This window comes from Mustela lutreola, chromosome 13, assembly GCF_030435805.1.
Source record: "Mustela lutreola isolate mMusLut2 chromosome 13, mMusLut2.pri, whole genome shotgun sequence".
Lineage (NCBI taxonomy): Eukaryota > Metazoa > Chordata > Mammalia > Carnivora > Mustelidae > Mustela > Mustela lutreola.
The window spans coordinates 72,383,245-72,401,119 of NC_081302.1; the positions used below are offsets into that span (position 1 = coordinate 72,383,245).

Below are 17,875 nucleotides of genomic sequence, written 5' to 3' on the forward strand. Positions count from 1 at the left end.
AAGGACACCCTCAGTAATATGCAGATGAGCTCCTGGGAGAGTAGCTTGACTGACAAACTCAATATCTCCATTTTACTTAAAGTCAAAAGCACATTCTCACCCGCAGCTGCAGATACAACCGAAAGGAGCAGAGACTCCTGACAGTCCGAGGGCCACTTACATAGGGCAAGAGAAGCGTGTCACTGCTAACCCCACACAGGCTGATCAGGAACTGCAAGGTGACCCTCAGGTTGTTGCTCCATTTCTCATTGTTGGCTAAAGCATTCCAAGCATTTTCCATTTCTGGCCCAGGAACTTCATCTCCGTACTGTAACACACAAGAGAAAAACCGGCCCGGGAGACATGTGGGAAAAACGGCAGGATGCAAAATGTTTGGTTAAAAGTCGTCGTAAGGGTCATGACCATGTCAAAATCCTAAGAAGGGGAGACAGGGCCATTCCTCAGGGAGATGCCATTTTTCAGCAACTTATCATGCATCCAATCACTCATGTACATACTTACTGTCATGATTTTTAATATGTTCGTGTTATTATTTTTATTAATTTTAATAATTGTGATAAAATGCCCATAACATAAAGTTTGCCCTTTTTAAGCATACGGTTCAGCAACACGAAGTACATTCACATGGCTGTGCAACCCACACCACGGTCCAGGACCTGCTCGTGAGATTCTGAATGGTAAGTGCCACTTGCCCTGACTGCGCAGCACAGGTTTTGAGTAACCCAGGGGTTTCCTGGACGGCAGAGCCGTGTTCCTGAGGCAGGGATCCTCGGAGTTTACCTTGGCTGTCATGTACATGAGGTTATTCAGGACCAGTGACGTAGCTTCTGGGGAGCCCCAGCCACTCCCTCTCAGGCCATGGGAAGCAGTCACTTCCCCTTCCCGGTCCTTGACGTCATCATCTGGGCTGCTGGGGCTTGAGCCTGGGAGCAGGAGCCTGCTGTCCACCAGCTCGATGTTGTGCAGCCAAGGAAGCAGGTAGGTGAGCATGATCTGACGCCCGTTTGGGTGTGTCGTGGGGAACCGCTGGCTGACCTCTAAAGAGAAGGGCAGGGACACAGAGCCGTGCGTTAGCTCGTCAAATAAAACGGAGCTATTTACACCAACTGCCAGATCAAACAGTGACGTCAGTGTACAAAAAAGCATTTTCATATACAGTAGCTCCCCAAGGCCTCGGAATCTTCCAGCTACATCTGGTGCTCTGCGGAGGGTGGTCAGAGAGCACAGCAGGAGAAGCACGGGCTTGGTCACGGTGGAGTGAGGTGTGAGGCTTCGTGAATTCTAATCCACTACCATGGAAGAGGGGCATCAGGGCGGACAAAACATGGGGCCCAGAATCAGAAGGACATGTGATTAGATCCCAGCTCCTCCACACAGGAAATTCTGTGTTAGTTATTTAACCTCTCTGTTCCTCAGTTTCCTCATCTGTAGAATGGGCCACTGTGAGGATCAGGAGAGAGGATCATCAGGTATATTGCATGCTGAGCACAGCGCTGGGCACCCAGGAGGCTCTTAATAAGCAGTGGTTGGGACTGTTATGACAAGGACCATTATCTTTCCACTCTTCTGATAGTTTACCAAGTGTCCTCCATGAGTTCTTTCTTGTGAAACTGAGAAGTCACTGAACCTCCAATGTGTGGACTCATGCTCACGGAATGGACTTGAAAACTGCCAGCTATGTGGCAGCTGCAGGCTCTGTGCTGCACATCATTTTATGAAACACAGGAATCAGAAGGGTAAAACTGGACATCCAGCCCAGTGAGTTCACCATGATTTTCTGTGATAGCATTTATGCCTTGTTTCACGGCCAGCAGCATTTAATGTTGTGATCTGAATAAGCTTTCCTTAGAAATAAAAGCACAGCATTACCTATGGGCGGCAAGCTGCCTGTAATCTTTTATTTCTAACATCAAGAGAGGAAACGGTTTTGTTCTAAGGGAACTCCGAAAGCACGGTTTGATGCCCTTGAGATTACCCAGCGTGGCATGTAATCTCCTTCAGAGAGCTCTTGGCCGCTAAACAGTAGAACAACACAGATGCCAGGAATTATACAAACATAATCCACTAGATCCTTGAAACAGTAGCTTTAATTGATTTGGCCCTTTTCCTAAAATTACAATTATCATTTTTTTTTTAATCTTGAAGACTATCAATCTATTTAATTCTGGACCACAATAATCAGAGTAAAGCTGTGATGTTCCATGTAGTTCAAAATGTCAAAATTGACTTAATTTCTAAACTTTATGGATGTGATGACTGATACGATGAACTTTTACAACATATATCCAGATCCTTCAGATCCCAGAACCTGTATTTGTTCAATACATGGGGCCTTTTCTAGGGGCAAGCCACTGTGCTGGGCACGACAGAGCCAGCAAGGACTCAAGGTTCAGTTCATGTCCCTGAGGAGGAGAGTCTGAGGCAAAATATGTTGAGAGGTAACTCTGGGGCGAGGTGGCAAGTGACAAAGGACACGGAGAGGAACAAACTGAGTGCTATATGGGTTCGGTGAGGGAAAAGCCTTCTGGTTACATGGATTCAGGGCATGTGATAGCAAAAGAACTATTTTAACTCTGCTAGAAAAGGATAGGGAATTTGGAGGGGAATAAATCCTTCCAATAGGAGGGACAACCACTATTAAAAATACATTTTTTAACAGTGCCATAAAACCTCTAGTCTTTTTGAGGCAATGATTACCTTCTAACACATCACATGATTTGCTTATCTATGATGTTTATTACATCTTGTCTGTCAGGCCCAAGGTCCAACCGATGTGTGTGGGGGGGAGGCACCCTAATGAGGGCCAGGATTGTAGAGGTCCTTCAGAAGGGTAAGGAGGCAAGTGAGAGGACGTCGGTGGGCTGCTCAGTACAGTTTCTGGCTCCTCTGGGAATGACCTGTGCAACCCGTTTGGCAACTTCCAAGGAATTAACTCATCTGACAGTATAGGCAATAAAAATCTCACCACAGGGTTTTTAATAGTAGAAGCAGGGAAAACAAGAGCTAGAAAATCTCTATAATGTCCTTTTTCCATGTTATTTTTAAAAAGTTATTCTTCATAAATCAAAATAGCCCTACAGTCAATTCTTGAAGAAAAACTTAGATTGAACATGTCACTCATTGTATGAGCTTCTGTTTTTCTTAAACTTGCTGTACTATTTACCGCCTCTTCCTGGATTTGTCCGGCCCGTTACAGCTGTTCCCTCTTGGGCAAAAAATAAGCTCAAATCCCATTCACCCTCAGACTCTTCAAATTCCACTGTCACTCCCTCTTCCCTTTTTCCTGCTTTCTCAGCAACGCCACTGAGATGTGGCTTCTGCTGCTCTTTCTCTGCAGAAACTACTGACAGTTAACAGTAATTGTGAATTGTGAGGTCCAGACGGTAATGTTTAGATCTTAACTCCTGGGATCTCTCTGATCCATTCAAGGCTGTAGACTGCTCACTCACTCCTCCAATATCCTTTCTTCTCTAGGTTTCCATGATGCCCACCTTCTAGGTGTTCTCTTTCCTCTCTGGATGGGTCTCCATCCCTGTCTGTTCCCTCACTCTTTCTGGGCGCAGTCCTCAAAAGCTGGGGGTCTGAGTGCGTTCTTTCCCTCAGTGCTCACTTCACTCATGATCTCATCTGTTGCCTTGGTTCTATCTTCTATTCTTCCATGAGTCCTACTTTTGGCCTTCCCTTGACACTGGTCTGTCTCCACATAGGGATGTCTGACAGACACCTACCCTCAATAACCCAAGCAGCGTTCATGATCTCTGTTTTGTCCTTAGCCTCCCCTTCTCCCTGGCCTGGCTCTCGAGGTGGGGTTATCACGCCTTACCTCCCACATATCGTACCAGGGACTTCCTTCTGTATACCCTGCCTGGAAGCACTTGACTCTGGTCTCCCCTTTCTATTCTCATGGGGCTGTCTTAGTTCAGGCCTTCATAGTTTCCTCTGTGGACCACTGTCATTGTTCCTCAACTGATCCTCTCTCTTTAGACCACAATATATGTGGTCTAAATGGATACTCTTTCATCCATCCCTCAGACAGTTAGTCTTTCTAAAGTGCATTTTGCTCTCTTGTCCCCCTCTCTTATTTTAAACTGGCCAGTGGCTTTCACTGGCTTTCAGAACCCAAGCAGCTTGGTGGAGGCTCTCCCTGTTCCCAGGGCTCTGAGGGGTTTCAAGGAGCACCTAGCAGTCACTGTCCCACAAACTGCTTATGGTACAATGCAAAGCCTTCCAAAACTTGACTTCTGCCTCTCTGTCTGCCTGTGATCATCTCTAGCTTTCTCCCATTCCTGCATGTTGTAGTAGCCAAACCGAACACTACATCATCTCTGGAATGCAGCATGTTTTCTACCTCTAAGTCAATCCATGTGCTATTTCCTTGGTCTGTAATACCTATCTACTTACCAACTCTAATGTCAGTTAGTTGCCTGCTTTGCAAATGTCTATTCCTCTTTCCAACTGCAGCTCAGACACCAACTTCTCTAGGAGGTCTTGCCTGATATTCTTGGCCCAATAATTGTTGTCTTCTATCTCATACACAGAACGTGCCTTTTTTTTTTTTTTTTTTTATAATTGCACCTGCTTCTCTGTTATCAAACCATATGACTGCATATCTTTACTTATTCCCAGATTATGACCCACTGATGTAAAAGAGACTGTTCTATTCACATCTGTGTTCCTATAATCTAAGCACAGCACTTGGCACAGAGGTGGCTCTCAAATGTTGGTTGATGTGAACTAGTTTATCAGGAAGTCTTTTCTGGAATCCCCCCACTGTTTTAGGTATGGGACAAGGATATGACTAATTCTGTTGCAGATAGATGGAGAGGTTTTCACAGCAGAAGCATATGTTCAATTAAGTCTTTTTTTTTTTTTTTTAAATAAGATATATTTATTTATTTTAGAGAGGTGGGAGGGCAAAGGGAGAGGGAGAGAGAGAAACTCAAGCAGACTCTGGGCTGAGCGCAGAGTATGACATGTGGCTTGAGCTCACAACCTTAAGATCATGACCTGAGCCAAAACCAAGGATTGGATGCTTAACTGACTGAGCCACCCAGGTGCTCCCCGACTTTTTAAAAAGTTTATTTATTTCAGTAATCTCTACAACCAACATGGGGCTTGACTTGAAGATCAAGAGTTGCATGTCCTTCCAACTGAGCCACCCAGGCACCCTGGGTATTGTCTTTTTTTTTTTTTTTTTTTTCCCAATTAACTTATTTGATGGGGAAGAGGGAGATAATCTTAAGCAGACTCCCCTCTGAGCACAGAGCCTGACTCAGGGCTTTATTTCATGACCCTGAGATCATGATCTGAGCAGAAACCAAGAGTTGGATACTTAAATGACTGAGCCACCCAGGCACCCCAGATTTTCAGTTAGGTCTTCAGGAAGACTGGAATTAGGGAGAAGGAGAGAAGGGCCATTTCTGGAAAAGGGAAGCATGCACAGAAGCAAGGATGGACAAAAGGGCGTGGCATGTAAAAGATCAAGTGAGATGGGAGTAGAAGGTTCTTGGATGAAAAGGTGGAAAGCAAGTTTGGAAGAAGGGGAGGTTTTTTTTTTTTTATTATTGGTGAAAGAGTTCCTATTATTTAATATCCCTAAGCCTTAGCATCTCATCTGTAAAATAGGAAGAGTGATTATGGTGGTGGTGATGGTGGTGGTGGTGGTGATGGTGGTGGTGGTGGTGGTGGTGATTCCAAGCCAGCACTAAGCGAACTGCTTGGGTTTATCAGCTTGTTTTAATCCTTGCACCCTCTGAAGTAGTTATTACTGCCAATAAGGACATGGAATTTAGAGGTTCCATGACTTGCCCAAGGTTAAACAGCCAGCAAATGGCAGGGCCAGGGATGAACCCAGGCTGTCAAACCCGGAGCCTCATTTCTAACCATTACTTGTGGGGTTGCAGAAATGAAATGATAAATGAAGTATACATAAAGTGCCTAATATAGACCACTCAATGGATGGAAACTTATCAGCAGTTATTTTTAGGACAGCTGAGCAGAGAAGTTTTAGTGGAGAAGTGCTGTGTATATTTGGTTTTGAGTAGTGGGTGGATTGCAGGGTTGAGGACTGTAAGCAGAGGATGTTGGGCAGGGGTGGGGTGGGGTGGGGGGATGGAAGAGGATGTGGATGGAGATCCTGATAACACAGATGGAAAAAGAGGACCAACAGAGACCAAAATCAGCCCCTTAGCATGGTGCTCCTCAGGCAGGAACTTAAATCAACAAATGTAATTCCTTAAAGGTGATTTTTTTACAAAAATTACTCACAAAGACTACTTGTAAAGATGTGCTAAAAATCTGAACTCTCAACAACCTATGTATGTAGCAACAAACAAGGTATAAAACACCATCCCCAACACCACGAAGACCAACTTGTGGTGATTCATATGTATTAGAAATTATGCCACACATATTTAACTTATTTGGGAAATTTTACACATGTAAGTTATTTAGAAGGTTTATGACTAAATCTGAGCATCTCTGCATTTGTCCTATTTATATTAGATAAACCTATGCTATTTTAGATAAACACATTTTTAAATATTTAAATGTATTCCAGAATTGACTTTTATATGTAAGTGGAGTTAGTCCAAAGCAATATGATCTATGAATTTAATATCAATAATATGACTCCAAAATGATACTGACTTGAAAAAGGAAGATTCCAGCCTCCCTGATCTCTTTCCACTATTTTGAAGCTTGTGGAAGCCTGCTGGTAACAGGACTCCTAAAAAAACAAATGTTCTCTCGAAGCCTGTGGTCCAAGGCCATTTTCCATTTTTGCTGGCTATAACAGGGGTCTCCGGAACCAGAAGGAACACACAGCTCTTCTCCCAGTTGAGGATGTTTATGCTTGAGATGAAACTAAATTCTCTCTAGACAGGAGATACTCTTATGTGTACAAACCAAGGAACAACACAGTGAATCCTAGTGGTAAACCCAATAAAACCAGAGTAATCTGGGGAAAGGTAACTCGGCCTCATGGAAACAGCCACACAGTTCGGTCCAAATTCTGAAGCAACCTTCCTGCTAAGGCTGCCAGACACAGAATCCATGTGACAATGTACCCCTCAGGGATTTAAACTTGCTGAAAAGTAAATAAATAAAAATGCAGATTTGTTCTCTTAATAAAATAAAGTAAAATAAAGTAAAGGGGAGATAACTTTGTGCAGAAATGATCACATGTGTCCTTGCATGGTACCTGAGAAGAGTGGAAGCGTGAGCTCAGGGTACATCCTGGCCAGTTCACATGACAGGAGCGCTAGTGACACACTATACAGGGGTGGCAATGGGCCATGTGTTCCATAGAGAATACTGCCAGGTCTCTGTTCAGCAACTTTCTTTGAGTACACAAAAAGCTTGGCTTCAAGGATCTAGAGAGAGGTAGGAAAGTGAGAAATGGCATGAAAAAACATTGGCTGGCAGTCTCAGGAGGATTTATGTTTCATCAAGCTTCATAGTAACAACAGTAATAAATGCATCATATGGTATTAAAGGTAAAGCATCAGTTAGTTCCCGTGCTTAGAGAAGGTTATGTCACGGTCTTCTCACTGCTACTATATCCCCACCAGCGATGCACAGCAATCAGCAGCCGTCCGGGTATCAACCACCCTCTCTCTGAAGTTTCTGTGTAAGTAGATGATACATGCCTGCATGAGCTGCGTGGCGATTTCATAGATCTCTCTATTGGTGTCAGAGGCCTTGAATAGAACAAGGTTTAACAATGTCACTATGTCGAAGGGATAGTTCCTAAAACAGAAAACAAAAACAAAAAAACAAACCACAGTTTATAAGACAGCCTGGTTAGTCATCGTGATAAATCATTACCTCTCAAAATTCTAGAGAGAGACTGACCTCAGTCACACTTACTAATGACATTTTCATGCCCATTTTCCCACTTGGCCATTCCCCTCCCCCCATTCTTTTGCTGTTTATTAGGAGAAGAGAGATAGCTCTATTTTTGTTTAAAATTGAATATTGTTGCACTGGGATAATTGAACACAGAAATACCTATCTAATGTAAATAGATTTTAATGAAAACCAAATAAAAATAGAAAGAACAGAAGATGATATGTTTATATTTCTCAGTAGCTCACAGATTTAATATTTTCATTCAATCCATCTAAACATAGGAATCACCATACATATACCAGGAACAATTGTACAGTACTCATGACACTAAGTTAAGTAAGGCTGGTCTCTTCCTCTAAGGGAGACTTACTATATAGTTAGGGAGATAATCTATATGATCTAGTCATGATGAGAGTAGGCACAGCAAGCTACAGAATCCCGATGAGGGACACCTACGCCAGACTTGGGGTGACAGAAGCCTTTTCCAGGAGGAAACAAGTAAACTGATATTTGCAGAGCCAGGAGACATTAGCCAGGTCATGGAAAGGGTAACACAGGGGAGTGTTCCAAGCAGAGACAACCGCATTTTGAAAATGACAAGAAGGAAGCAGCAAGATCCCTTCTGGAAAGGAAAGAGTCTCTGTGTAGCAGACCGAGTAAAAGAGTTAGTAGAGGAACAGATGATGGGACTAGGTTTCCGAAGATAACCAGCTGATGGACTTCATCTTAAAAGTTAAAAAGATCCTACAGGATTTGCAGTAGGGGAGTGAGGCAATGACATCGCTTTTGATGAAGCACTCTTGTGTGCTCTGCAGAGAAAGGATTCGTAAGGGGGTCGATATTGGGAGCTGTTGCAATACTCCAAAGGGGAACTGATGTGTGAATTAGGGCAAGAATGGTAGAGACAGAAAGGAGAGGACAAGATCTGAAAAACACTAAGGAGAGAAAACGGGCAGGATCTGGTAATTGATCGCATGCCTGGGATGGAAACTGGGGGTGGGGAGTAGGAACCCAGCCAAAAGGTGATGTGGCTCTTAGCAGTATAATCAAATGGAACACGGAACTTAAATACATTTTCTTTTCTTGCTACATAATACTCTTTAAAGATGACTTAAAAAATCTGTATGGTTTTTTTTCCAGTGGAAGAGAGGTCATAGATAGAAAACTCTTGGTGAAATAAACAATTAGGAAATGGTCCATAGGTAGTGAGTGAGTGAGTGACATTTATCTTGAGGCAAACTTCAGAAAGCAGAAGAAGATGGCTTGAAGGTGAAAAAAAAAAAGTGATTGTTTTCTTGTGGGTTCTTTTTTTGATTCTATAATATAATTATAATTGCCTAAGAAGTTCTGTTTTTGAACAATCATCCTTCAAGAAAGGCATCATATTATTATAAATATATGTCCACCTTCCAGTAAGCTTACTAAGAGATTATAGTGAGCACTTGTTAAATACATGAGAAAGGATAGTTTTCATTTCTTATTTTTGATATTAATCAAATTTAATTTTTTATCTTATTAGTAACACATGAATGCAACTTTCAAAAAAACATTCAAACAGCACATAAGGCCAGAGTATTCTGAAAACGGCTCACTCACACAGCTGGTGAGTTGGTGCTGAGTGTAGGTAAATGTACAGAATAAAATGTGGAAATGCTCACTTCCTTTCTTTCCCCCAACTGTTGGAGGCAACCACCCTTTTTAAAGTGTGTATATAAATAAGTACTCTTCCCTATCTCACAGGATTGTCAACATAAATGTGATTATACCCATGTGCATTGTTTGGAGATGACCCTTTTCAGTGAATGAGCCTTTCCCCACTCTTCTTAACAGCTGTACAGTATTCCACAATAAGGTTATACCATAAATAACCAACCTTGTAGCAGATGCTGCGGTGTGCTACCTGGATCTCCCTTTCAGGACTGAGGCACTCAATCCTCCAACTAGTGTTGGAGGCTGAGATCTCTGGCTGAATCCCTCTCTGGGAACTGCCTTCGGCCAAAGAAATTTACCTAAGTCAAGGTCATGCCCACAACTAGCAGCAGCCCCTGTGGGACTGGTGGAGGTCTCTTTTTCTCTGCTCAGTCCTGCTTCCTTCACTTCCCCCTAGATATTGACCCCAAGGGCATTCCCTAATTAACATCCTGCCCTCAAATATCCACCCTGTGTCTGTTTCCTGAGAAGCCCAGACTTTGACCTGCATTTGCAGACATTTAAAGGTTATTTTCATTTTTCATAGTTACAGTGTTTTTCAATGTTATAACACCAAATGTTCTTTCTTTAGAACAGATTTTTAGAAGAGGTCATGCAGGGTCAAAGGGCAACATTTAAAGTTTTGGTAGATAATGCCATATTGCTGTCCAAAATGGCTTTACTAATTTGCATTCCAAAATGATTACTTTTCTAGAACTTTAAAAAAATTTATTATTTTTTAAAGTTTTTATTTATTTGTCAAAGAGAGAGCGAGCACCAGCAGGCAGGAGAAGCAGGCTTCCTACTGAGGACCCTGGGCTCATGACCTGAGCCTAAGGCAGATGTTTAATCAACTGAGCTATCAAGGTGTCCCTAGAACATTTATTTATTTTTTATTAACATATAATGTATTATTTGCCCCAGGGATACAGGTCTGTGAATCATCAGGCTTACACATTTCACAGCACTCACCATAGCACACACCCTCCCCAATGTCCATAACCCAGCCACACTATCCCTAACCACCCCCCCAACCCCCAGCAACCTTCAGTTTATTTCCTGAGATTAAGAGTCTCTTATGGTTTGTCTGCTCTAGATCCCATCTTGTTTCATTTTTTCCTTCCCTATCCCCCACAACCACTACCCTGCCTCTCAAATTCCTCATATCAGAGATATCATAATTGTCTTTCTCTGACTTATTTCACTAAGCATAATACCCTCTAGTTCCATCCACATCATTACAAATGGCAAGACTTCATTTCTTTTGATGGCTGCATCGTATTCCATTGTATATATATACCACATCTTCTTTATCCATCCATCTGTTGATGGACATCTAGGTTCTTTCCATAGTCTGGCTATTGTGGACAATGCTGCTATAAACATGCAGGTACACATGCCCCTTCGGATCACTACATTTGTATCTTTAGGGTAATACCTAGTAGTGCGGTTGCTGGGTCATAAGGTAGCTCTATTTTCAACTTTTTGAGGAAACTCCATACTGTTTTCCAGAGTGACTGCACCAGCTCGCATTCCCACCAACAGTGTAAGAGGGTTCCCCTTTCTCCGCATCCTCGCCAACATCTGTCATTTCTTGACTTGTTAATTTTAGCCATTCTGACTGGTGTGAGGTGATATCTCATTGTGGTTTTTTTTTTTTTTTTTTTTAAAGATTTTATTTATTTATTTGACAGAGATCACAAGTAGGCAGAGAGGCAGGCAGAGAGAGAGAGAGGAGGAAGCAGGCTCTCCGCGGAGCAGACAGCCCAATGCGGGGCTCAATCCCAGGACCCTGAGACCATGACCTGAGCCGAAGGCAGAGGCTTTAACCCACTGAGCCACCCAGGTGCCCCCTCATTGTGGTTTTGATTTGTATTTCCTTGATGCCGAGTGATGTGGAGCACTTTTCATGTGTCTGTTGGCCATCTGGATGTCTTCTTTGCAGAAATGTCTGTTCATGTCTTTTGCCCATTTCCTGATTGGATTACTTGTAAAACTTTTGTTATTAAATGAGCAAAAAAGCATAAGGTTGATTTGTCAGATGAGAAGTGAGGGAAAGCCCGTGTACATGCTGTGGTGAGGATAATGAAGAACGATGGATAACATTTATGTTATGATCTGCCTACTCTGTGCTGGTTACTCTGCCAAGGCCTTTACCTAGATTTGTTATTTTGTCTTCCCGGCAAGCCTAGAGGCTTAGAGACATTAAGTACTCGACCAAGTTCATGTACATTAAGTACTTGACAAAGTATTTGACCAGTGGTACCTAGACTGCATCCTGGATAAAGTCTGACTCCAAAGAACGAACTTATCCATGGTGCTATCAGCTTCCTGGACAGCCCAGAACAGTACTTTCATAACTGGTCTAACTTGGAGTTCTAACAAACTGCAGTATCTGGAATGCACTGAGAAAGTACAAAGGACACTCTGGGAGCCCCACAGAAACAGAGATATCTTATGCTGCTGTCTCTAACATGGAGATTTAACACCTACGCATTTTTATGTAAAAGAACACTAACTGGAATTTAAAAAAAAACTTGAAGCAAAAGAAAAGGACACTGGCAAATATTGCTAGATCGCTGGGGATTTAAAGGCAGGAAAAGGGAAGACAAAATCTCCCTCCTAGGCAGAGCCGTGCACTGGACTATATCATTGGCACATTCAATTAGCTGCCTAGGATTGAACTATGGACTTTATGGAGCACAGCATTGAAGGAAATAACAACACAGAGACAGAAAATGAAAGAAACCCAGAGAAGCGAAAAATGAGATCTCAAATGAGTGAAGGGGTACAAATAAAACATCTGTATTTATATGGTTAAAATAGGCTTAGAAACAAAATCTTATACCTTTCAGTGGTTAAATTATTCAATGGAGGCAGTGGAACGATAAAAGATAAAGATAGCTGTGATCATTCAGAATAAAAATCAAATCATAAAATAAATATAAAAGGCAGATGTAACTCAGAAAGCAAACAGAAAATAAAACTCTTTCTTTTCTTTTCTTTTTTTTTTTATTTCCCTGGTCTGAAAGAGAGGAGGTTTTGAAGAATTTGGGAAATATCCGCTAGCCCTGACTTCTATAGAATGAAAGGACAAAGCTCAGAGAATTTTGAGGTGTTCTGGAGAGAAACTAATTTCATTAGTTGATAGAATGGATTACATCATAGCTTTCCGCTTCCAACAGCTATTGAGTAAGAGTGTTTACAGAGTGCCTACTATGTATGTGCTTGGTCTTAGGTCAAGAAATTGGATTCATAGTTCACAGATAGCTCTCATGCTCAGATACATTGATCTATTTTTAAGGACTTGATTAAAAATGTCATAATTTGGGGCACCTGAGTGGCTCAGTCATTAAGCTTCTACCTTTGGCTCAGGTCATGATCCCAGGATCCTGGGTTTGAGCCCCATATCAGGCTCCCTGCTTGGCAGGAAGCCTGCTTCTCCCTCTCCCACTTCCCCTGCTTGTGTTCCTTCTCTTGCTGTGTCTCTCTCTGTTAAATAAATAAAATCTTTTTTTAAAAAATGCCATGATTTGTTTACTCATCCCTCTATAAACAGGCTTGAGGTTATTTTTCATTATTTTAAAATACCTTAGTAGATATCCTGATGCATTTCTGTACATGGTTGCAATTCCTGACGCTAGCATGTACCATATTAAAAGGAAAGACTGGTTAAATTTAATCCTTAACCTAATGATACCAGTATTCCCATTTTACAAATGAGAAAGTGTTTATGGTAACTTGCTCAGGAGCACAGAGCTTGACTGGAGGCAGAGCTAAATTCAAACTCAAGATGGCACGTTTTCTGAGCCCAGGTTCCTAAACTCTGTGAGCTCTTGGAATACTCCAGCTGACTGACAAAACCAAATGAGATTATGCATCACCAGCTAGGGAGTGTGACTGGGATTCATGAATCATAAGCTACCTTTGTCTTCCTTGGTAACAGATAGCTGATATTTCCTCAAGACACTTGGGACATCTACTTTTAATAATTCAAGTTTGCTGGGCCTGATTTAAATTAGGAAAGATTATGAGAAGTTAGCTTACGGCAAAGCAGACATACAAACAGCAATGGCAGCAGAAACTACCTCCAAAAGTAAACCCAACAAAATATAAATAAAAATTTTAACCTTATATATTATTCTAAAACACTTATTAAATACATTGTAGTAGTGTGTTGGAGGATAAGGGTAAAAACAATAGAACTCTCAAGTATTTAATTAAATGTGAAGAACTCTGTTAAGCCACTAATTGGAAACCGCCTACACTTTTAATATAAATCATACTATTTGCCTTGATTTAGAATGTTGGAAATCCATGTAATCTTTCTCAATTTCTTTATCTGTTCAGTACTGATATAATTTGGAGTTGAGGGGAAATTAATAAGAGCACACACAAAAGTCAAATAGTTATTTGAATTATTGCTGCCTGACAGGTGAGCTATTTCCTCTTGTGCTACATTATAGTACTGAGCTGCACTTAATAGCTTTTAGTCAAATGTAAGACATATTTTATAAAAAATTCTTCAAAATTAATATTGCCAGTTCTACCACCACTTTCTACTTTTATCCTTACTTCTCCTGGTCTTATTTAAAATCCACACTGACTTCCAAACTTCCCAATATCACTAAATATATCAGAGTTATAATTACAGTTTCAATTTTGTCTAGATTTTAGAAAGTTCATAACACACACACACACACACTCTCACAGAGTCCTCTATAGAAATAAAAAGAAACAAAAAAAGAACATAGAGAACTACTTTTTTCATTATCACAGCTGATGAATATAGGGATTAATATATTAAATTATGCAAAAATGGCTGATTCTAAAAGCAGAAAACTAAAAGTAGAAAATTTTATTCAGGGGGAGCACTTTATTATTTATTTATTTATTTATTATTATTATTTTTTTAGGAGGAGCACTTTAAAAAACGCTCAGTTTTTTAAAAGTATTTTATAGTCAATTGTAAATTGTTCCTTAATAAATGAGTCTGGTTATAAACTGTCACATTCCTACAAAAATAAATCCAGCATATGCTCATTTCTATCTGAAAAGGAGGAGATAATTCTTTACAAGAAAGATTCTTCACTTAAGAATATGACTTGTAGGAGTTACTGTACAGATTATTTGTTTGAGAAAGATAAAATATGACCTGGTTTAGGTATGACTTTTCAGGAACATATTATTTCATAACATAAGGTACCTAGGTGTTTTTAAGAAGCAAACTTGTGGAAAACAAAGCAAAAGCTAAAACACCAGAATTGCTTTCACAAAAAGTACTGAAAACATTAAATGCAAAGATTGTTCAAACAAATCCGGAGGCTTATCTAGACTACACAGACTGAGAATTTATGAGGAGAGAGAGCAAATTTAAGCCACAGCTGAAATTTTAAATTCTGGACATGCCCTGTGGTGACAAATGACAGAAGAGTTGGCTACTGTCTCGGGGGACAGGTTGTGTTGATGTCGGAGTCTAGCCCTCAAAACTTCCTGCAGGATAGATGAGGGTCATGAATGTAAGTTGATCTGCAGTATTTGTCTAAGAAAGCAGAATAGTTTGGAATGATACCTTAAAAAAATCTGAATATGGGAAGTTTTATGATTCAATATTTTTGTGACTGGAGATATTACTAAAACTGAGATGATATTGCTAAATTCATAGCCATTTATTTGTGCTCCTTAAGGAAAAATACCTAGATTCACTCAGAGGAATGTAGTGCAATATTTTATGAGATGGCCATGCAATGAAATAAATTTGACTAGGATAGTTCACATCGAGTTCACCGGGAGAAAGGCAGCAAAGAAAGGAAACTTTTATTGTTTTAATTTTTGTCAAAGGGAATCTATGGTCCAAGACATATTCTAAATACATTTTCAAAACCAAAGAGTCATGTGAACAGATTTATTTTGAAAATATCAAAATATCTGAAAATAAAAATATTCTGGAGAAAGAGATTTTTGCAAGATTTTGCTATTTCTATAATATTCTATAGGTATAACTATCATCTCATAATGTTAACATCATGAAATAAAATGATGGCAGATCGGACAGTATAGATTATATTCATCTGCTGTAACTTTTGAGATAAAAGTGTATAATAAACATTCTACTATTAAGATTATAGAACATGTAAATTAGATGTGAAATGTTATCTACCACCTTTAAAAATGAAAGCTAAGAATTTTAAAGAGAAACCTCTCTCTTGAAACAGCATGCTCATTTTAGGTTTATTGAAAGTAGAGATTTTCTAATATTCTGTTCTTATTAATTTAGAACTGAATAGGTTGTAATAGGTCAGAATTTAAAACTAATTCACTTTATTCCTTTCATCCAGTAGCTCAAGATAGCTACTTAAAATTCAACATTTATTTATTTTTTTTAAAAAAAGATTTTATTTATTTATTTCACAGAGGGAGACCACAAGTAGGCAGAGAGGCAGACAGAGAGAGAGAGGAGGAAACAGGATCCCTGAGAGCCTGATGCGGGACTCGATCCCAGGACCCTGGGACCATGACCTGAGCCGAAGGCAGGGGCTTAACCCACTGAGCCACCCAGGCGCCCTTAAAATTCAACATTTAATTAAAAAGGAGAATCAATAGTCTGTATGAGTCTATTCAAAGATAAACTTGAGCTGCCTTCTCTGTTTCTAATGCATAAGCTCTTTCTTGGGAACAGCTTATGCACCTTGTGGTCTCCATTAACCCTTTCATTTTAGCTATGAAATTACTGCACTGAAATAGTGAAATTATTTCACTAAATAAATTACAGAGCTGAATGACCTCACTAATTTACACAATTAGAGAGGGTGGTTTTACAAGTATAATCCATGGAACCCAGGGTGTCACATTTTCTTTTCTTCCTTTCTGAAGTTTTGGACAAGAGAGCTATAACATTAATTTTTTTTTTTTTTTAAGTAGGCTCCATGCCCAGTGGTGGAGCCCAATGCAGGGCTTGAACTCATGACCCTGAGATCAAGACCTGAGCTGAAATCAAGAGTTAGATGCTCAAAGACTGAGCTACACAGGCACCCCTTTTACTTTTTTCTTCTTCTTCTTTTTTTTTTAAATAGGGAGATATAACATTCTCAGGTTGCTTCCTTGGTTTAGTTTGGTCTTGGGATGGCTAATGGGCTTAGAGTTCCCACCTGTCACAAACACTTCTAGAAACTCCTTTAATTCCTTCAGTGTACCTTCTTTATCATTTTCAAATCCTGCTCTCAGACGTCCTGGTGAATTTCCAGGCAATTAATAAGAAGGGTGCTATAACTACACATCACTCTTCTGGAGAATGTGAAAAATCACGGTAGCTGCAGACTTACAGGAAATACTGGCCATTGCGTATTACTTTAGAATTTATTCTGCTCAGATAATTGCAAAACAGTCAGCCCTCACATATTCATATCATGAAGAGCAACCTTCACTGTACTTGCCACTGACTAGAACCTTCCACTTAACAAGAATTCATACCTGCTTCCACACACAGTTGCTATGGCTTTGAAGCAGCCGGATGCGAGCTGGTAGGAGCCTGTGTAGCATCGGTCAATTGCCCAATTAAAAAGATTAATTTGGTCAGGATTAAGTTCCAATAGCAAGACGACAACTTCACAGCCAAGTTGATGAACCTGAATAACATGGAGAAAAGCAATTTTCATGCTTAATGAGAGGTTTTTCCAGGGAAAGGCACACAATCATGCTTAGCCAATATAAACTGGGTAAAATGAAAATGGAGACAGAGTATTCATCTTAATTTTATAAGAGATTTTATTTTTAAGTAATCTCTATACCCCACACAGGGCTCAAACTCACAAATCCCAAGATCAAGAGTTAACGTGCTCTACTGACTGAGCTAGCCAGGTGTTTCTTCAACTGAATTTTTACTCCACATATTCTTCTTAAGAGGATGCAACTGAAAATTGAAATGTATGTATAAACTAAATCAGATTCTCTGTAAATCTGTCTTATATAGGGTTCACTTATTAATTTTTAATTCTGAAAGGTATAATGAAAATAATGAAAGTATAATGAAAATAATGAAGACTTTGTTGATAGTGTTTCCTTATTGCATTTAAAATATTTTTGAAGAATACATATATTTGGTTAAAAATGAAATATATAAAAGGATGGCCTTTATGCATAGAAGTCTGAGGAAAACTATCAGAATATATTTATGGGGCTTGATTAGTAAACATAGCTGGCAATATTTTAAAAAGATACGCAGTACCAATAAACTCTTTTTTTTTTTTTTAAAGATGTATTTATTTATTTGAGAGAGATGGCACAAGCAGAGGGAGCAGGAGGCAGAGGCAGAGGGAGAAGCAGGCTCTCCGTTGAG

The 17,875-nt window shown here is 40.1% G+C and overlaps 1 protein-coding gene and 1 pseudogene across 7 annotated transcripts in view; one reads left to right on the forward strand and one right to left on the reverse strand.

Annotated features, from left to right (window-relative positions):
• FRY (FRY microtubule binding protein) overlaps nucleotides 1–17,875 on the reverse strand; it is a 437,325-nt gene that overhangs the window by 83,793 nt on the left and 335,657 nt on the right. For all 7 annotated transcript variants that reach the window (XM_059144289.1, XM_059144291.1, XM_059144290.1 and 4 more), the window contains 5 exons: nucleotides 17,011–17,165; nucleotides 7,650–7,749; nucleotides 7,202–7,373; nucleotides 781–1,037; nucleotides 161–307 (listed from right to left, as the gene is read on the reverse strand). In XM_059144289.1, the coding sequence (XP_059000272.1) occupies nucleotides 161–307; nucleotides 781–1,037; nucleotides 7,202–7,373; nucleotides 7,650–7,749; nucleotides 17,011–17,165 (831 nt within the window). The remainder of the gene's footprint in view (nucleotides 1–160; nucleotides 308–780; nucleotides 1,038–7,201; nucleotides 7,374–7,649; nucleotides 7,750–17,010; nucleotides 17,166–17,875) is intronic.
• On the forward strand, nucleotides 6,740–7,082 carry LOC131814089 (large ribosomal subunit protein eL33-like; annotated as a pseudogene).